Raw genomic sequence first — 17,412 nt, 5'->3', positions numbered from 1 at the left:
CATTTTGGATGAACTGTAGCAATCGCTTTTGATGAGAAACCGCACAAGGTCGTACACACATTTTCTACCTGAGAGAAGGTATTCAGAAAGAACGCTACCCATTGATGCTCTAGACCTTTGGCCTAAGGAACAGGAGCAGGCGGCAGACATATCCTATGGAGTGCAGTGCATGCACTGGGTATGCATCGACATATGCGATGTAGTGTTATGTAGGCACTGGGACGTGGTACACCCCTGCCTCTCTTTCCTGCAAATGTACCATTGAAAATATTCCCGACCTTTTGCCTCTCACCGCTCCCTCTCTTTCTCTCCCACACCCCTCCTCTGTCCGCAACAACCTTGCCGACTGCAATTTGAACGAACAGTACTCATCCAAATGTCAGTGGTCCAGGGTCAGCAATCCTACGGCGCTTTCGCCGGCACCGAATCAGTCGACATGGAATCGATGCCCTCTCTCATGCACTCGGACGTCTCCTCAGGAACAGATGTCATGGACCAGGACACCGTACCCCTGGAGGAGCACCAGATCCGCATTCAGCAATATGGGCAGCAACTAGACGATCAGCCCCTCGCACAGCATCGACAGCACCAGCAACAGCACCAGCAACAACCTGTCCTCGCTCAAGGACAGCAGCAAGAACAGGATCAGGGACAAGGACAGCAACATCAACATCAATATCCATATCCGTATCAATACCAACAGCAACAGCAACAGCAACAGCAGCAATTACACCCCCAATATCAGATGTACTCCTTACACTATGCACAAAATGAGAAGCAGCAACAGCAGCAACAGCTTTACCATTACCACCAACAGCAGCGGCAACAGCAACCAGCGTGGCCAAGAAATGTCCCCGACCACCAAACATTGACACCCACGGTCGATTACTCTGCCGAGACAGAGATGCCTGGCCTTTCCGAAGACCAATCAACGTCCTCCTCGATGCAAAGTGCAAGCCCTCGCCTAGGTCCGGTCTCGTCTGGATACGCATACCCAGGCCCTGTAAGCGAGCGGGCAGGCGGTCAGGAAAGCCCCGAGGACGGAGACGAATACTTTTTGACATCGACTCTCAATATGATCCCGCCAGAGATGATCAACAACACCGTCCCTCCTCTGGCACACTTTGACTACTATAAAGAGTTTCCACAGCGACAAAATTTGACTAAGGGAGGCAATGGCGAGATTCGACGTGCCTTTTGGCCTGCGAGGCAGTTCGATGTTATTCTCAAGAATTTGATCGACATCAAGCATACCCCCACCAAGATTGCTTTACTCTTTGACAAGGAGGTCAGTTTAAACCCTGTCTGTTCATGCTCCCGGCATGTATGTGGATAACTATCGATGTTGACTCCAGCCCGTTCTCCTTTTTTCTTTGCTTCTTATTTTACTTTCTATTTTTGCAGGTTGAAGTGATGCGGATATGTGGGAATCACAACAATATCGTTGAATTTTACGGCATCGCCACCAGACAGCAGCAGCACCAAGTCGAACGGTTCATGATTATGCGGTATTATGAGCGAGGAGACTTGGTGCGGCTGTTGGAGAGGCCACAGAATCCGTCTGAGGCACCTACTTTGATCGATAAATTGTTCCTTGCGCTCGATATTGCTATGGGATTGGAACATCTCTTTCGATGCGGCTTCCATCATGGAGATCTCCATCCAAAGAACGTTCTCATTGATGGCCGGCGCGATGACTCGCCTTCGTCCACATACTACAGGGCTCGGTATCAGGCACGACTAACAGACTTTGGTCTTCGCCGGATACGCGACAACAGGAACGCATATTCGAGTCAACCGCTTGCAGGAGTTCAACAATTCATGGCACCTGAGCGGATGTACAAGAATCGGCCGCGATACAATGTACGATGCGACATCTTCGCATTGGGTGTCATTTATTGGTACCTGATAGCTGAACGGTATCCATTCAAGAACTCACCGATTCTCATACCTGGCCAGCGAGAGGAGAGGGTAGAGGGCACACCCGATTGGTATCACGCGCTTTATACACAAGCATGGCACGAGGATCCAAATCAACGACAGCAGAGTCTGGAGGAGATTATACAGGTGCTCCATTACCAGCTTCGTGTTTCCGCTGTACCATTCCCGACAACAGGATATCAACAGTATGAAAACTCGCTCCACGATCGATCAGCAGCAGCAGCAGCAGCATACCCAACTCCTTCATCAGGACACGATAGCTTAGCTCCCCCTTCAATACCCGGTTATGACAGGACTCATCAACAATTTTTCTTTCCCTCAGTCAGCGGAACCGCTCTAAGGGGTGGTCCCATGGGACACCAAAACTTGGCTGTCCCACCATTGTACAGTGGAGCCCCATCAAGTGCCTCAGCAGGTCCCTCAACAGGTGCCTCCAACATGCCCTCGCCTACATTGACACAAACAATAGCATCTAAGGCTTCGGCAGCCAAGTCTACTAACCCAAGCCATCCAAGGAATAGAAAAGTCGTGGTCCCCAACGGCATGCCTGCCCGAGGCGGCTATCGCTGATACTAATGACCACATTGCTTTGGTTGCCATATCGTCTTCAAAAATAAAATCAGCTTTGAACATATCATTGTTTTGTTTGCCCATGAGACGCGGTCTAGGTCGTCCTAAAGCACTGCGCACTCTGCATTGAGCACCCTGTGAGACCAAAGGTGCAGAACGCAGCTTTTTGCTCTTTCAGTTAACAGTTACATTCACCAGCTTCGAACCACACGCCATGAACGGAGTCCCGCAAGACATGGAGGTAAGGGAATCTCATGACGATTCGACAGATGAATGAAAAAGCCAAGTTCACGCTGATCATCTTGTATTTTAGGTCAATAGTCCTCCAAGCGATGGTATCTCCGAAATCCAGTTTTCCCCACAGGCCGATCTTTTAGCGGCGTCCTCCTGGGATAACAACGTATGGCCTCTTAACTTTCAACAACCATCAAACAAGGACAGAATGTGTATGGATATAGTGGAGTATTGACGGATATATTACTATCTGCTATCATGTTATTATGTATATGTTTATATGTTTCTAGGTCCGCATTTATGAAGTCTTGGCTAACGGATCTAGCGCTGTGAAAGCCCAGTATTCACATGATGGCCCAGCATTATGTTGCGCGTGGAGTAAGGTGGGTTCGTGTAAACGTTTTTGGGTACAAAAACTAGAAAGGACATCGCTAACCATGGCCATCGGTCCACGCTGCTTTGTCTAGGACGGAACCAAGCTTGCTTCAGGCGGTGCAGACAACATTGCTAAGCTATTTGACATCACTACGGGACAATCGACTCAGGTAGCACAACATGATGCTCCGATCAAAGAAGTTCGCTGGGTGGATGGACCCAACCCAATCTTAGCCACAGGAGGTTGGGATAAGACCGTCAAGTACTGGGATACCCGTCAGCCAAAGGCCATCGCAACCATCGTGCTGCCGGAGCGACTCTATGCCATGGACAGTGTGTTTCCGATTCTGGTTGCAGGCACAGCGGAGCGTCATGTGGTCGTCTACAATCTTAACAATCCGTCGACGCCGTTCAAGGCCCTGACCAGTCCACTGAGATGGCAGACAAGGACAATATCGTGTTTTCCGAAGGGAAACGGGTATGGACTTGGAAGCATCGAGGGCCGGTGCGCGATGCAGTATCTTGAGGACAAGGACGCGGCGCTGAACTTCACGTTCAGGTGTCATCGTGAGGGAGGACAGACGGCGCGGGATGATTTTACGGTGTATTCGGTGAATTGTATCAATTGGCATCCAATCCATGGAAGCTTTTCCACGGCGGGTTCGGACGGTGGGTTCGCATTCTGGGATCGAGATGCGAGACAGAAATTGAAGTCGTTTCCCAAAGTCGGGGGACCGATTTCATCGACGTGTTTCAATAGGAACGGAAGCATCTTTGCGTATGCTATCAGTTATGAGTGGAATAAGGTAAGAGACCAAGAGTCACGTATGAGCCTGGCATTTGTGGACGCACCCTTTGTTCTCCCCACCCTTTCCAGTAATAACGGTTCGATGGTTTATTCATTAGGGTCATGCCGGTGCACTGCAGCAGGGCCCCAACAAGATCATGCTCCATGCGGTGAACGACGTGGATGTCAAGCCAAGAAGGCGTTAGAGATATTATAAGGCAAGGCAACGACCAAATAAATCATTCTTAACATCCAGTTTTATTGGGTCATGATGGTACTATCTTCTTTTCTTGCTTGGTTATCCGTTGGCGTTCAGGGATCGGTTCTTCTGTAGCAGCAAGCAGGATTGATATTTGAAACTGGAGTGTGTACGCCTCTTGAAGGAGTTCTGCCAGCGTCTCGTCTCGGGTCTAAGAACAATAAAAGAAGAATGCATTAGGATCCCAGCTGTCCAAGGTACAGATATCTGTTTAGTCCTTTTGAAGGCAATTAAAGTTGGAACATACAGGTGCCTCTGGAGATCCTGTGGATGTGGATGATGCAGAGAGGGGCCTCTGTTCCCTTGATTTGGCGAGTCGCTTTTGGATGGTGTGAAGGCGGTAGCGGAGGTCGTCCAAGGCGCCACACGAGTTTGTGGCGCGCTGGAGGATCAGTTGGTTGTCAAGCATTGCACTTTGTGCCATGGCGGAGAATTAGTTCTTGTATTACTTGTGTTGCGTCCTTCGTGGATGGTTGGTGGTTGAGTCGAGGGCTGCTGGTCAAGGGTCAAGTCGATGGCTGAAGAAGGTGATGGTGAGAAGCGGGGCAGAAGTAGTCGTCGTCGAGGTCGTCTTTAAGCGTGAGACAGTCACCGTGCCTGAGGTTGTTTATGATTCCTGCACGGAAGGGCACAGTGGACCCATTCCTTCCTTCCTTCTTGCCTTCTTGACCACCATACAACTGATCAGCCATGTTTGCCCGGACATCCTCATTCACTCGCGCACTCGCACAGACCCGCCCCTCGGTATCCTTCTCAAGGGCCTGCTTGCTCTATACCACCGAGGGTACCTTTCTTTGTCTTCATATTCGTTTTTCAATGGAGGTCATTGATATCAGGTTAATTGATGCCAATTAATATGTCCATGCTGCTTCCCGCTCAACAGCTGCCCCTGCCACTCCCCAATTGCTCGTCCGCATCAAGGCCGATGTCAAGGATGCGATGCGTTCAAGAGACAAAGAGAGATTAGCTGTGATTAAGGTATGGATAGAGGTATCCGATCAGACCTAGCGGTTGTATCTTAGGGCTCCTGCACCTCATTAACGTTAACACCTGCACCTACACTTGCATTTCAACTTCCATCACATATGTCTCCCAGGGAGTCCTTAGCGACCTCACATACCTCGAAAAATCCCCCCAGGCCCCTGCCCAGGTCACAGACTCGGTAATTCAGGTCCTGATCCAAAAGTCGATCAAAAGACGCGAGGAGTCTATTCTCAACTATAAGACCGCCGGTCGTGCCGAGCAAGCGGATCAGGAGCAGAAGGAGATTGAAATGTTGAAGGTGTACCTACCCCAAGCCATGACGGAGCAGGAGATTGAGGAGGAGGTGCGCCGGGTGGTCAAGGAGCAGGGTGCGACTGGCCCTAAGGATATGGGCAAGGTCATGAAGGAGCTGGGTGGACTCGATCCGGCAAGGGCACCCAAGAAGGCCGTCAGTGACGCGGTCAAGAAGATCCTCGCCTCGCTTTAGACCTCTGGACGCTGAGGCTCTCTGTTGATATATAATAAAGTCATTTTCAAAAGACGCCGCCACCATTTTTTTCGGTCGTTGGTCTGTGCGGCCACATTTTACAATTGCATCCGTCCAAAAGGGCACGGGTACACAGAGAGGAACGCGGCCCCCCCGTTGCCCGAGGCAGACACTCCTTGGCCGTTGTTGGATTCCAGATTCCCAACCTAGCCCATCTTTTTTTCGTTCGATTCACCTATCATCTCGCCAGCACCAGCAGTGCAGATCAGAACCGACGTACCTACAGTAGCACCATCTACCCACACGCGGCCCTTGACGTGTGCAGCTTGCCGCACAGAAACCCCGCATGCACTTACCAAGTCGTCGGCCCCAATGGTAACCTGATATCCTTTTCTCTCTCTCTTTGTTCTTTATGCGTGGCCATCAGTATCTGTACTCCACATTGCCATTCGGGCTAGTTGTGACAGACATGGCAACCTGTTCTTTATTTCTGTTTCTTCGTGCCACGCTCCCCAAAGAGAGGGGACCAAGAGAACGGTACCGCCCAAGCCGTTTATAAGGCCACCAGCTTTTGTTCGCCCCACTACCTTAAGACGTCCTCATATGCTAGACCTCTTCACGCACGTCTGTGTATTCCTTTCCTCTATCTTGCTCAAGCATACCCAATAGAGGCGTTTCTGGTGCCCGTATCGTCCTACAGCCCCTATATAAACCCCTAAAACCTTATCCATTGCTTTAGGCTAATAACAACACCTCAACATGGACTCCACTGCATCTCTCGCTGTCAACAGAAACGACGACCTAATTCCCATTACGGACACAACACGTCTTCTGAGCGTCCCCCCAATCCTCAACAACAGCACGACGTTGCTTCGAAGATTGCCCACCTCTGACGAGGGCAAAACGACCTACCTGGCCATTCCTTCCCCTGTATACACCTCTGATAAGAACCTTGACGACAACGAGGGCGGCAGGGACCAGTTCCTTAAATCTGTTGGCATCAAAGACTATGAAGACGACGAAGCCGGACTTTGCAGGTCCAAAGGACACAAAGACATGGAGTTCACCTTAGTGATCGTCTCAGACAACGATAGTATCAGCAGGTCAGCTGTTATGACCGAGGATCTGGACAATGAGGAACCAAAAGGGAGCGAAGATGACGCGCACGACGAATATGTAAGCTTTCATGCATAATCCAATCGCACTTTAACTCCAGTGACTGTCCTTATGAAAAGGAGAGTTTTAACGGCTCTGTTATCGCGCTGCATGATAGATCTCCAACAAAATGTTCCACCTGCAACATGGATTCAAGAAGGAAGAATTCGCTCAGGCAATCCAGAGTAGCGAGAACACCATAAATCCTGTTCAGAGACTGAGGCTCATTCGTCGATCCCATACCTGCAACTTTATGGTACGCATCCAAACACCCCGCCTTCCGGAATTCTACATGTTAAATCAGTACCTAACGCACCGTATTCCTACTGCATATGAAAATTATAGCTACTGGTCGAGCAACTGAACGCGATGAGAACGGCCGCAGCGATGCTGCAGTTCGAGCATGCAGCCGTGCTTGATCTCGCGGCCGAAAAGTGCGAACGCGTCTTTATGCGCCACCAAGACTTTGACCAGGTTTGTCATCTATGGTTACACAGCCAACCCTCATTGGCCCAATTTTTTACACAGCGCGTACTTGCTAAACCTTCGTTATTTTTACCCTAAGATCCTGGAGTCCGAGCCAAGTCAGGCCCATGCAATCAGAGCTTTGCACACGCTGGTGAAGACATGTTGTCAAGATACTACCGAGCTGATCCAGGACTGGGCCATGGTTTACCACACTCTCTATGAACTCACCCAGCGTATCACCTCCCTCTCTGCTGGAGCTCATCCGTCAAAAGCATCGGCCCAACGCCGTTTCTTATTTTCCAAAAAGCCCGCCGAGATGACCACACCTGAGATCCCAGGGGAGATTCTACAGCATCAGAAGAACGTCTGCAATAACTGGGCGGCGCAGATGAAGGCCTTTGAACAACTTTCACACGCCTGTTGGGCCTTTGTAGATCAGGCGACCGAGTTTGCAGTGATTGACGAGATCGAAGCCGTGAGCAGGTATTGCGGCGACGAGATCAACCAGATCTTTTTGAAGTCCCAGGCGACGTTCCTTAACACGAAGCAGCTCAGTCATCTGCACTTCCATATCGACTATACCAACTTCAACAAGACCCTGCCGAAGGAGAATGCGTTGACCACAGCTGAGGAGCGTAAGGCTCACCCTCTGCGTCCGCTCTTCACAAGAGACATGATTGGTCAGCATCGACTGGTTCGTGAAGGAAAGTTGAAAGAGTTCGTGTCGCCATTCGCGGCTTCTGCTGGATCAAGTAAGAGGAATGCGAAGGCTCCGGCGCCCAAGGAGTATCAGCTTATTGTAACATCAGATACGATCTACCTCTGCGAGATCGTCATGGCCAATGGTGCGGAGGACAACGGCAGGAATAGCAAGAAGCGTAGGCCAAAGAAGCTGTCCGACAAGCGGTATCGTCTTGCGCATGAACCCGTCTTGGTAATCGATTCGCAGATCTCGTCGACGCCTGACATTGTCCACCCACCACTGGTGCAGAAGAACATGGTCATGGTATGCTTCTATAATCAGACGAGTTATATCCTTCAGGCAGAATGCTCTGAGGAAAGGGATGCCTGGGTCGAGTGTGCTCGCCAGTTGAACATTGAACAGCCCAAGCCTACGGATGCCTGTCGCGAACAGGATGAGAATGGTAAGTTCAGTCAGCAATCCACTATAAAATATGCCACAAGATTTGTATTCTAACTCAATTAGTTGTGAACGCGTCCTTGTGTACATCAGCGGAGATCCAGCGTAGTATGAGCTTAGCCAGCTTCTACACGATCGGCAAGAGCATAATCAACAAGAATTCGCTCTTCAAGCGACTTAAATCCAAGCGTCGTCAGGGTAACCGCCTTGCTGAAGGTATGGGTCCCATTCCCGAGATCGACCCCGACCAGCTCACCCGGACCGAGGAAGAAGAAAAGGCGCGAAGGATGCAACTCGGCCAGACCTCAGTCTGGGAAGTCCGTCGCCTGCCTCTGGATCTGGGCGTGATCCCACCTTTGGAGCACCCGATTCCCTTCCGCAAGAGCCATTTGTACGACACCAACGTCAAGATTGTGGATTTGACGACGGGAAAGATGGCGCCTGGCGAGTTCGGTATGGGAGTTGAGGATCGCGCGGCCTATTTCAGAGACGAATGCGCGCTCTTTGCGGTCCTGCGACCTGCACGTCTAATCCCGTTCAACGAGATCGATCGCCAGCGCGACGACTTCTTCTTGTGCTGCAAGCGTCTCCACAAAGGCGAGATCATGTATGTGGAGCCACCTTATATCACTGACTTTTATGCCCGGAGCTGGCTTCATCCAGATATGCATATCAAATTTGACGTGGAAAGTAGGTCTGTGATGATTGCAAAGATGTACAAGATCATCTGCTCAACCTCGGAGATTGTCATGGAGTTCCAGAAATACCATGCCTGGCTTATGAAGGACGCAAGGATCTCGCCCGATAACACCTTCCTCTGTATGGATTACCGTTCGCACCCTCTTCGTATCGCCAAACGGATTGAGCGAGCTATCACATCATCCTCCGTAGCGACAGACATGAGGATTCTGGAGGCAGGCCGCAAGTACACCGAGCTAGGAGAGTGCAACATTGAATTCCGTCGAATGTCTAATGCGCCCGACGCGCTCTCAATCGGATTCTACAACTCGGTAACAAAGCGCGATATGGCTATTGGTGTCATGGTCTTTGATAAGAGCAAGGTCAAGGCAACGGCCTCGAGTCTGGGTCTGGACGCGCTCAGTGCCCTGGGAGCGTCTAACGGTGTTGTTCGAGTCTCATCTACAGAAATGTCCCTGACGCTGTGGCAGACCGATGCCCGTACCAGGCCGACGTTTGTCAAGGGTCAGCGCATCTTTGAGACGGTCAAGTCCAAGTCGCTGGATATGTTCAAGATCACCGGCCAGCGGGAGGCCCTGGATGAGCTCGAGGGATTTATGCGCGTCAAGAACGGGACTGACTGCAAGGCGCGAGAAATCCGAGAAACCTTGAAGTTGGTTAAGATTGCGTTCCATAATGAGGTTTTGGACGCGCCTTTGGAGGAGGAGGAAAAGAGAGAAGGAGAAAAGGAAAAAGAAGAACAGAAGGAACAACACGAAATCACTGAGCAGGCTCACAAAGAGAAGCAGGAGCAGGCGATTCTGGGACAGGGACATTTTTCGACAAGTATTTTGGGTCGTCGCCCGGACGGTTACCTCGAGACTGTGCTAGAGGAAGAAGAGGAGGAGGAGGATGAAGAGCAGGACCACGGGAACCTGGAGATGTCCGATGACGCGATCAAGGCAGGCTCTACTGATACCTTCCGCTTCAAAAGCAGGAGTGCCTTGCTCTTCGTGGAAGGGCACCAAATGGAACAAGACACTGCTCAAGAGTCCTCAGTAAAGATCCCGAGTGTATTTTTGCCCGTGATCGAAACTTCCTCCTTCATCGATCTGGTCACTGCGTCTGTCATGGGCGAACTACTAGGAAAAAAGGGCGGATCGGCCGAAGATGAGGAAGAAGCGATGAAGACACTTATTGGCGAAGTTAGTCAGTTTCGGACCAAGACCACGAGTGCCACGGCTGTCATGATTTGCTCTCCATCGTTGACGGCCATCAAGAACACCGACGCTGCTGTTAATACAGAAGATGCGTCGTCTTCATCCTCCGGAGAGGAAGCACATACGCCCGAGCCTACTTCTGAGCTCGAGACTCGCGTGAATATGGTCAAAACTGCGGTCTTGCATTCGTCTATCAATACCGGCAAAGAAACCCATTTTCAGGTGAATGAACATGGTGTTATTCGGGCTACACGCTATGTTCACAGGATGGCAGTCGCAGCCGACGGCGCTGTGGCTACGAACATCAATGATGATATCGTACCCGGTATCGATATGGAGCACCACATGCCTGTCAAGGACCTGACGAAGCGCTGGGAGGAAATCTACCGTCTCGGCATGTAATTTTTCAACTCGTACATTCCAAACAGATATATTGCATATGAATGTCTCTCTACTATGATACATGGGGTGCCATTATTATTTAAGGATTATTAGATAAACGGTAAGAGATCGAGAAAAGTGAGGAATGAAAATAAGAGGATTACGCAGAATACGATGAGATTCATCTAGTTTTAAGGAAAGGGCTTTAAAGGTCATCAAGGAGCTTGTATTTAGTAGTCAACAGCCCATCCGTTCTTGGACAAATAGTCTTCGCAGGCTTCTTTGAGTGCCCGGTTAGGAACCACGTCCCGCTCTGTGAGCGGCATTTGTGCGACGGGATCAAACATGCGTCCATGACTAAAGTGTTCCAGAAGAGTGGACCGCTCATAGCTGATACCAGACTTTGTGGAGATGACAGGATCGTGCATGATTTCGAAGGTGATTTTGTCCAGAAGATAGTCAGGGACCTCCCTGACCTGAAATGGAAGCTGAGCTTGAGGATTTTTCGTTTCTGAGAGATCGGGCGATGCTTCTGGGGATGCCAGTGCCGATTGACCCTTAGGTTGGAGATAGGGCCTCGCGTATTCATCGGGCGACCCTGCACGTTGCATCAGTGTCTCGAGCTGTCGCAGACGGTAGTCTCTGTCTGATCGAAGGTCCGCTGCGATGTCTTCGTAATCACTCGCGTTCTTGTCATGGGCGTCCATCTGGCGCTGAATGTCCTGCTCCACGAGATTAGAGAGGTAACGATATACTTCCGAGACCTCTGAAAGTTTCCTTCGTTCCTCCTCAAGCCATTTCTGTTTCTTTGCCTCTGAGATGACCGCGACAATGTCCTTGATGAATGTAGCGCGAGATTCTAACGCCAACTCATATGCTTTTTTTTTTTTTTTTGGTGGTGGTGGAACAACAATGGGCTTCGATTAGAGTGACAATCATCCAGTATTCGAGATATATAGCGATTCTGAGAAAATAAAAACAGGACATGTTTGAACATACATTTTTTCAACGGAGGATATGCTTCTGATGGTCGTCCAAGTTCCAGTTGCGCTTTGCCCATCTAATACATCAATGAAAAGAAATGTTGGGTAAGTTCAATGCTCCCTTTCTGGTTCGAATATAGCTTGCAAGGAACCTTTGCGCTTAGTCACTTGCGAAAAAATATCCTTTCACTGTAGTAAAGAACATTGCCAACAGAGAAGGGTAGTGAAAGAGGAGAAACAAATTAGTATCGCATCCTCTCAATGGTGGACCCAACAGGCAAAAAGCGGCTTTTCCACACTTACCTGACTTGGGATCCAGTTCAATAACCCTCTCACAATCAGCTATCACCTTTGTGTATTTTCCAAGCTAGAAATATTTGATATCATTAGCAACAAGGCATGATCCAAGCGGTGACAATTCACAATGTATTTTTGACCATGGACTGTTTCTTTCGTGCAACTCACCTTGAGATAGCAATTCGCCCTGTTGCAATAATACGTTGCCATCTTGGGATCCTTGACCTATGTTAAGGTGAATACGTGGCGATATGAGAGTGGGAGAGTAAGTAAAAAAGAGCAAGATAAGCGGGAGCGGATGACAAGTGCTGGCACAATGGAGCAGACGTACAATGGCAGTTGAGTACTCATGAATGGCATCGTCGTAAGCCATTGCCTTGAAGAATTCATTTCCCTTTAGCTTGTGTTCTTCTGCGGTGAGATTGGAGGCCATGTTTCTTTTCCTTGTCCGGTCCTGTTTATTTCGAGTGTTTCTTCGCTTTCGCCCGTATGCTGGTGACTCCTTCGTCCTGGTTTCGAGTTGCTGGTAAGCGCCACTGTCCGCTGAGGTAGGCCTGGTGTAAGCTAGAATGAAGAATGGGTGGAGGTCGAATGAAAAGAGGAATGGGATGGAGATGATTGAACAGCCTTTTCAGCGCTATATAGATTATTAATTGGTGGAAGCGCATGGAAGTATTTGGCATGGATTTCCTTCGGCAGATTCTGGAGGAGTCAAATTTGGAATGAGCTGTGTGCGCACCCCAGGGGTCGATCGCGTGTCAGAGGTAGTCAAAGTAAGCGGACAGGAGCCCTTAAAAAAACGCGGTGCCTCGCGGAGTCGCACAGCAAATTCCTCCCGTCACCATGCCTTCTTCTGATTACCGTATCTGCATGCGTGGCTCTCGATGATACCAGGGACAGACCCCGGACATCGGCTAAACCATGGATAAGGTCTAACGTCGGATCATTCCGCTGACTGGTCAATTGCTTTGCTTCCCAGGCGGCGATCGAAGATCCGTCCTCTCCCACTCTTCGGTCTGAGTTTGCTATGGCCACAGACACATGTTGTTCTGCGTTCTATTCATACACATTCATTCATATGCACACCTCCGGTTTGTCTTTTCGCCATCCTCATCCTCTTCTTCATTCCTCATTCCTCTCTTCATTCCCTCTTCCTACCTTCTCTCCACCTTGGTTCCCCTCACTGGCCCTCTGATAATTCAAAATGATCTTCCAGTCCTCCGATCCTGACCCAATTTATCCCGTCCTCGACATCTACCACTTCCTCGAATCCAACCCTTGCGGAGTCCAGCCAGGCAAGAAGGTCTTTGTCGATCCCGATACTGAGGACCACATCACCTTTGGCCAGTTCCAGCTCGAGACCAAGCAATTCGCCGCTGGTCTCCAGGACACGCTCGGTTTCAAGGACAAAGACGTCCTTGCTGTCTTCTCATGCAACCAGGTACCGCCCGTCTCTACTATTAGTCTAAATATTGCTCAAGATAGACGAAAATGCTTGCTGCTGTGCTTCCATCAAACTGAAACCTGCTCTATCAACTAGTACGACTTTGGTGTCCCGATCCTCGGTACACTCTGTGCAGGGGGTAGGGTGACAACCGTCAACCATTCCTACACCCTCACCGAAGTCGTCCACCAGCTCAAAGACTCGGGTGCAAAGTACATGGTCACCACCATCGATCTGCTCCCCACAGCCACGAAGGCAGCTGAGGTCTGCGGCATTGCACCTGAGGCCATCCTGCTTTTCGGTGGATCGGACGATCCTGTCTCTGGCAAAAAGTCCTACAAGAGCATCTATGGCAAGCGTCTGGCGGTGCCTGCCAAGATCGCTATGGACGACATTGCTTATCTGTGCTACTCCAGCGGTACCACTGGTAAGGGCCTTGTAGAAGCACTAAACATTCTTGTACTGCCAGACTTTCTCACAAATGCTCTTATACTTTTACATTGCAGGCAAGAGTAAAGGCGTGATGCTCACACACCGCAACATCACCTCGAACCTTGTCCAGATCATGAGCTACGATGCCGAGGTCATCAAGCAGAAGGACCTGGTTATCCTCGGCTTTCTGCCACTATACCACATTTACGGTCTTATGAACTGCCTTCACATCTCGCTCATCACCGTACGTCTGCTTGCCTCGGTGTCTAAACCCTAGTTGTATATCTTTATGCCTCATTTCTCACTCTTTCCGTCAACTCTAGGGCACGGAGACGGTGATCATGCCAAAGTTCGATTTGCCTTCGTTCCTGCAAAACATCCAGAAGTTCAAGGTTACGAATACGTTCATTGTGCCACCTGTGGCCCTTGCTCTGGCTAAGCACCCCATGGTCCTGGATTACGACCTCTCCTCTCTACGCCACATGGCCTGTGGAGCTGCTCCCCTACCCAAGGACCTTTGCGGATTGATCGAAACCAGACTAGGTGTTTACTGCCGCCAGGGATTTGGAATGACTGAGGCATCTCCATTAGTGTGCTGTGTGAGGCCCAGCCAGCGTGCCCCTGATGGCTCCGTTGGTCCTCTTGTTGCGGGATTGCAGGCCAAGGTCGTTGACCCGGAGACTGGAAATGGTATTGTGCTAAACACGTGTGAAATGGTTAATAATTTCTCTACCAGGGCCTTGATCTGATACCAGAGATATACAAAAAAATGCGTGCCCTAATTTACGAAAATAGAACTCGGAGTTGGACAGCCAGGCGAATGGTTGCTGAAGGGCCCTAATGTGATGAAAGGATACCTCAACAACACTGAGGCGACCAAGCACACTATCCGCGAGGACGGATGGATGCACACCGGCGATATCGTTTATGTCGATGAGCAGGGCAACTGGTTCGTGGTGGACCGTCTAAAGGAACTGATCAAGTACAAGGGATTCCAGATCCCTCCTGCTGAGCTCGAGTCGCTCCTGCAGACGCACCCCAAGATCATGGATGCTGCTGTCATCTCCGTTTACGACGCCAATCAGGCGACCGAGATCCCCCGCGCGTATGTTGTGCCACGCGACCCTGCCACAGCTGATACGGCACTCAAGACGGAGATCGAGGCGTTTGTGGCGTCGAGGGTAGCGCCTCACAAGAAACTGCGCGGAGGCGTTGTGTTTACGCACGAGATTCCCAAGTCTGCATCGGGCAAGATCCTGCGCAAGGATATCGTTAAGATGGACCAGGAGCAGAACCAGTCTGCATCTGAGCTCAAGGCGCATCTCTGAAACGTTTTAGGACGCTGTCTTCTGCATCATTTAGATACCCGTGGAAAAGATGTTTTCTTTTGTTCAATAATAGACATTTATATCATAAGAACGCTTCCTTGACAGTAGTGGTTGTGTCTCTCTGCCCTTCCATATCTCCCCTCTTTCACGAACAATGACAATGACGCGCTTTGCAGCAGACACCTTTTATAGCGTTCATGTTGGACCTACTTCTTCTGTTACGACCTATTATCAAAATGTGCTTTCCGTTTCTCCCGCGGAAGAGATTTGTTTGTATGGCCAAGTGTTGTTTGCGTAAGCTAAGCCTTGTCGCTTGTTCCTCATATGGCTCTGTTGTATTTGGACTATTGGCATGGATACCGTGCTCTCAGATTACCATCCGTCGGCAATATTACAAAGCCCACCCGCTTTTATTTTATCTGTCCTCCCGCCCTGGAGGCCTGGAGCGGTAACGGCATGGGATAGTCTTTTTAAGTGTGTGCCTGCAGCTATACGTCTGCGGCGATGGGTGTAAAAAGTAAAATTGACCTTCCGACGCGATCACACCTCGTCCTTTTTATCGCCCATCTCTCTTTTCTCTTCCTTCTCTTCTCTTTTCTCTTCTTCTTCACCCCTCTTCCTCCCTTCCCTAACATCACCCTTCCCTCCACCACACGGACAATGCCTCACCTCCACTCCCACCACGGACACGAGACCGACCCTCTCCTCGAGCGCGTCGAGCGTGGCATCACCGGCCACAGCCACTACGAGCCCCACAGCAAGTGGGCTGGTGTCCGCCACAAGGTGCGTCTGTCAGCCTTCCCCTGTCCTGTTCAACGCAAGACGCTCGTTATCAAGTAAAAGAATAGAAGTGCAATGGCATACAATTAAACATTTTTTTTTCCTGTTACAACAATAGTTCAGAAAGGCATTCGCCGAGTTCTTGGGAACCGCCATCCTGGTCGCTTTCGGTTCCGGCGCCATTGCTCAGCTCGTCTTCTCACCCAACAACTCGTGGTTCACCATGAGCCTCGGATGGGGTTTGGGTTTGACCTTCGGTATCTATGTCGCTGGAGGCGTTTCTGTAAGTACATCAGCGATTGTATCTCATCTAAAGTGTCGACACATTGAAAGCAAAGTTTTTTTTAGAAGCAGCGGGAAAGTTACGCGTTTTGGTTATCACATTGCAGAAGGATACTTCTCGGACATAAGCTGACAAGGACTGAAAAGAGAGGCAACTTACGCGCATCTACGGATGACGGGTTCATCCTGTTCTCTAATCATCCTTGTCGAATGCCATAGACACTTCTCACCACCGTTCTACATCGCACTTCTCTTCAAATCCAGGCTCATAACTCTTCATTTCTTTTATGTCGATTGGATGAAACAAACAAATAGGGTGCCCACTTGAACCCTGCTGTCACTCTTGCCCAGGCCATTTTCCGTGGATTTGCCTGGGCCGAGGTGCCAATTTATTGGATTGCTCAGTTCGCCGGTGCCTTTGCTGGTGCCCTCATTGTCTACATCACCAACCACTCTGCCATCAAGGCTGCTGACCCCCAGGCTACCATCGGCATCTTCATCACTGGCTTGCAGAGCAAGGATGTCTCCACCACTGCTGCCTTCATTGCTGAGTTCCTTGGTACTGCCCTCTTGGTCCTTGTCATTCTCTCGACCTCGGACAAGGGCAACACCCCAGCCGGCAACACTCAGCCCTTGATCATCGGTCTCTCATTGGCCGCCATCGGCACCTCATTCGGCTACCAGACCGGCTTTGCCCTCAACCCTGCTCGCGACTTGGCTCCCCGTCTCTTCACTGCTCTCTTTGGCTGGGGCTTTGATGCCTTCACCCGCCAGAGCTGGTACTTCTGGGTTCCCATCGTCGCTCCCTTCCTTGGTGCCATTGGCGGTGCCTTCACCTACGACCTCCTCGTCTACGCGAGCGGCCCCAGCCCCCTCAACAACTAAATTGGATGCGGCATGCTGTAGAATCTCTTGTATCGTGATATAGTCTGGACTGGAGTTGTATATACATATCCCTAGGTTTCGACGCCGTACGTACCTCTGTGTGGGCATGCAAGGCGCTCAACTAAAATAAAATATAAATATATGAAAAGGGCAAGGGCACAGCACTTGAATCATGGCATCAACTGCCTATTGCTTTACCAACGATATTCCCACGTTGGTCATAAAGACAAACGTTTTTCTAAAGAAGAGTTCAAAGAGATGATGGCCGGGTATCTGCACCATCAGAACTCAATAGGCTGAG

General features: G+C 50.1%; 8 protein-coding genes across 8 annotated transcripts; 6 read left to right on the top strand and 2 right to left on the bottom strand.

Moving 5' to 3' along the window:
- The first annotated feature begins 1,267 nt into the window (after positions 1-1,267).
- On the top strand, positions 1,268-2,565 carry BC939DRAFT_441173 (kinase-like domain-containing protein). Its single transcript, XM_051554184.1, has one exon. The coding sequence runs from the start codon at positions 1,312-1,314 to the stop codon at positions 2,509-2,511; it is 1,200 nt and encodes a 399-aa protein (XP_051415669.1). The 5' UTR covers positions 1,268-1,311; the 3' UTR covers positions 2,512-2,565.
- Positions 2,566-2,593: 28 nt separating this feature from the next.
- BC939DRAFT_441171 (Poly(A)+ RNA export protein) lies at positions 2,594-4,141 on the top strand. Its single transcript, XM_051554183.1, has 5 exons — positions 2,594-2,752; positions 2,825-2,911; positions 3,036-3,128; positions 3,213-3,926; positions 4,027-4,141. The coding sequence occupies exons 1-5, from the start codon at positions 2,726-2,728 to the stop codon at positions 4,111-4,113; spliced, it is 1,008 nt and encodes a 335-aa protein (XP_051415668.1). The 5' UTR covers positions 2,594-2,725; the 3' UTR covers positions 4,114-4,141.
- Positions 4,142-4,767, bottom strand: BC939DRAFT_441169 (uncharacterized protein). Its single transcript, XM_051554182.1, has 2 exons — positions 4,414-4,767; positions 4,142-4,317 (listed from the first exon to the last, which is right to left on the bottom strand). The coding sequence occupies exons 1-2, from the start codon at positions 4,588-4,590 to the stop codon at positions 4,174-4,176; spliced, it is 321 nt and encodes a 106-aa protein (XP_051415667.1). The 5' UTR covers positions 4,591-4,767; the 3' UTR covers positions 4,142-4,173.
- Positions 4,768-5,746, top strand: BC939DRAFT_407487 (Yqey-like protein-domain-containing protein). Its single transcript, XM_051552872.1, has 3 exons — positions 4,768-4,950; positions 5,050-5,144; positions 5,263-5,746. Exons 1-3 carry the CDS (start codon positions 4,857-4,859, stop codon positions 5,635-5,637), a joined length of 564 nt encoding a protein of 187 aa, XP_051415666.1. The 5' UTR covers positions 4,768-4,856; the 3' UTR covers positions 5,638-5,746.
- A 500-nt stretch (positions 5,747-6,246) lies between these two features.
- Positions 6,247-10,746, top strand: BC939DRAFT_11972 (uncharacterized protein). Its single transcript, XM_051549983.1, has 5 exons — positions 6,247-6,813; positions 6,911-7,048; positions 7,138-7,266; positions 7,358-8,405; positions 8,495-10,746. Exons 1-5 carry the CDS (start codon positions 6,397-6,399, stop codon positions 10,699-10,701), a joined length of 3,939 nt encoding a protein of 1,312 aa, XP_051415665.1. The 5' UTR covers positions 6,247-6,396; the 3' UTR covers positions 10,702-10,746.
- A 59-nt stretch (positions 10,747-10,805) lies between these two features.
- BC939DRAFT_11727 (uncharacterized protein) lies at positions 10,806-12,809 on the bottom strand. Its single transcript, XM_051549968.1, has 6 exons — positions 12,292-12,809; positions 12,129-12,185; positions 11,967-12,030; positions 11,836-11,852; positions 11,680-11,740; positions 10,806-11,557 (listed from the first exon to the last, which is right to left on the bottom strand). Exons 1-6 carry the CDS (start codon positions 12,391-12,393, stop codon positions 10,911-10,913), a joined length of 948 nt encoding a protein of 315 aa, XP_051415664.1. The 5' UTR covers positions 12,394-12,809; the 3' UTR covers positions 10,806-10,910.
- BC939DRAFT_441155 (uncharacterized protein) lies at positions 12,799-15,493 on the top strand. Its single transcript, XM_051554181.1, has 5 exons — positions 12,799-13,401; positions 13,501-13,831; positions 13,911-14,080; positions 14,160-14,526; positions 14,632-15,493. The coding sequence occupies exons 1-5, from the start codon at positions 13,165-13,167 to the stop codon at positions 15,162-15,164; spliced, it is 1,638 nt and encodes a 545-aa protein (XP_051415663.1). The 5' UTR covers positions 12,799-13,164; the 3' UTR covers positions 15,165-15,493.
- A 215-nt stretch (positions 15,494-15,708) lies between these two features.
- Positions 15,709-17,269, top strand: BC939DRAFT_441146 (aquaporin-like protein). Its single transcript, XM_051554180.1, has 3 exons — positions 15,709-15,947; positions 16,063-16,227; positions 16,542-17,269. Exons 1-3 carry the CDS (start codon positions 15,825-15,827, stop codon positions 17,109-17,111), a joined length of 858 nt encoding a protein of 285 aa, XP_051415662.1. The 5' UTR covers positions 15,709-15,824; the 3' UTR covers positions 17,112-17,269.
- Positions 17,270-17,412: the final 143 nt, after the last annotated feature.

Source organism: Gamsiella multidivaricata (assembly GCF_025024155.1).
Source record: "Gamsiella multidivaricata strain RSA 2152 chromosome Unknown BC939scaffold_10, whole genome shotgun sequence".
Taxonomy (NCBI): Eukaryota; Fungi; Mortierellomycota; class Mortierellomycetes; order Mortierellales; family Mortierellaceae; genus Gamsiella; species Gamsiella multidivaricata.
The sequence above is the reverse complement of the archived record's forward strand: the minus strand, read 5'-3'. Positions and strand labels throughout refer to the sequence as shown.

Excerpts from the sequence above, each read along its gene's own strand:
- BC939DRAFT_11727 (XM_051549968.1), bottom strand. The coding sequence starts at position 12,393 with ATGGCCTCCAATCTCACCGCAGAAGAACACAAGCTAAAGGGAAATGAA. Across the intron at positions 12,186-12,291 it reads ATGAGTACTCAACTGCCATT|GTCAAGGATCCCAAGATGGC; the intron begins GTACGTCTGCTC and ends ACCTTAACATAG. Across the intron at positions 12,031-12,128 it reads GGGCGAATTGCTATCTCAAG|CTTGGAAAATACACAAAGGT; the intron begins GTGAGTTGCACG and ends AAATATTTCTAG.
- BC939DRAFT_407487 (XM_051552872.1), top strand. The coding sequence starts at position 4,857 with ATGTTTGCCCGGACATCCTCATTCACTCGCGCACTCGCACAGACCCGC. Across the intron at positions 4,951-5,049 it reads CTTGCTCTATACCACCGAGG|CTGCCCCTGCCACTCCCCAA; the intron begins GTACCTTTCTTT and ends CCCGCTCAACAG. Across the intron at positions 5,145-5,262 it reads AGAGATTAGCTGTGATTAAG|GGAGTCCTTAGCGACCTCAC; the intron begins GTATGGATAGAG and ends TATGTCTCCCAG.
- BC939DRAFT_441146 (XM_051554180.1), top strand. The coding sequence starts at position 15,825 with ATGCCTCACCTCCACTCCCACCACGGACACGAGACCGACCCTCTCCTC. Across the intron at positions 15,948-16,062 it reads GGGCTGGTGTCCGCCACAAG|TTCAGAAAGGCATTCGCCGA; the intron begins GTGCGTCTGTCA and ends TTACAACAATAG. Across the intron at positions 16,228-16,541 it reads ATGTCGCTGGAGGCGTTTCT|GGTGCCCACTTGAACCCTGC; the intron begins GTAAGTACATCA and ends ACAAACAAATAG.
- BC939DRAFT_11972 (XM_051549983.1), top strand. The coding sequence starts at position 6,397 with ATGGACTCCACTGCATCTCTCGCTGTCAACAGAAACGACGACCTAATT. Across the intron at positions 7,049-7,137 it reads CCCATACCTGCAACTTTATG|CTACTGGTCGAGCAACTGAA; the intron begins GTACGCATCCAA and ends TGAAAATTATAG. Across the intron at positions 8,406-8,494 it reads TCGCGAACAGGATGAGAATG|CGGAGATCCAGCGTAGTATG; the intron begins GTAAGTTCAGTC and ends TGTGTACATCAG.
- BC939DRAFT_441169 (XM_051554182.1), bottom strand. The coding sequence starts at position 4,590 with ATGGCACAAAGTGCAATGCTTGACAACCAACTGATCCTCCAGCGCGCC. Across the intron at positions 4,318-4,413 it reads CAGGATCTCCAGAGGCACCT|ACCCGAGACGAGACGCTGGC; the intron begins GTATGTTCCAAC and ends TATTGTTCTTAG.
- BC939DRAFT_441173 (XM_051554184.1), top strand. The coding sequence starts at position 1,312 with ATGCTCCCGGCATGTATGTGGATAACTATCGATGTTGACTCCAGCCCG.
- BC939DRAFT_441155 (XM_051554181.1), top strand. The coding sequence starts at position 13,165 with ATGATCTTCCAGTCCTCCGATCCTGACCCAATTTATCCCGTCCTCGAC. Across the intron at positions 14,081-14,159 it reads TTCACATCTCGCTCATCACC|GGCACGGAGACGGTGATCAT; the intron begins GTACGTCTGCTT and ends CGTCAACTCTAG. Across the intron at positions 14,527-14,631 it reads TGACCCGGAGACTGGAAATG|AACTCGGAGTTGGACAGCCA; the intron begins GTATTGTGCTAA and ends TTACGAAAATAG.
- BC939DRAFT_441171 (XM_051554183.1), top strand. The coding sequence starts at position 2,726 with ATGAACGGAGTCCCGCAAGACATGGAG. Across the intron at positions 3,129-3,212 it reads TATGTTGCGCGTGGAGTAAG|GACGGAACCAAGCTTGCTTC; the intron begins GTGGGTTCGTGT and ends TGCTTTGTCTAG. Across the intron at positions 3,927-4,026 it reads TCAGTTATGAGTGGAATAAG|GGTCATGCCGGTGCACTGCA; the intron begins GTAAGAGACCAA and ends TTTATTCATTAG.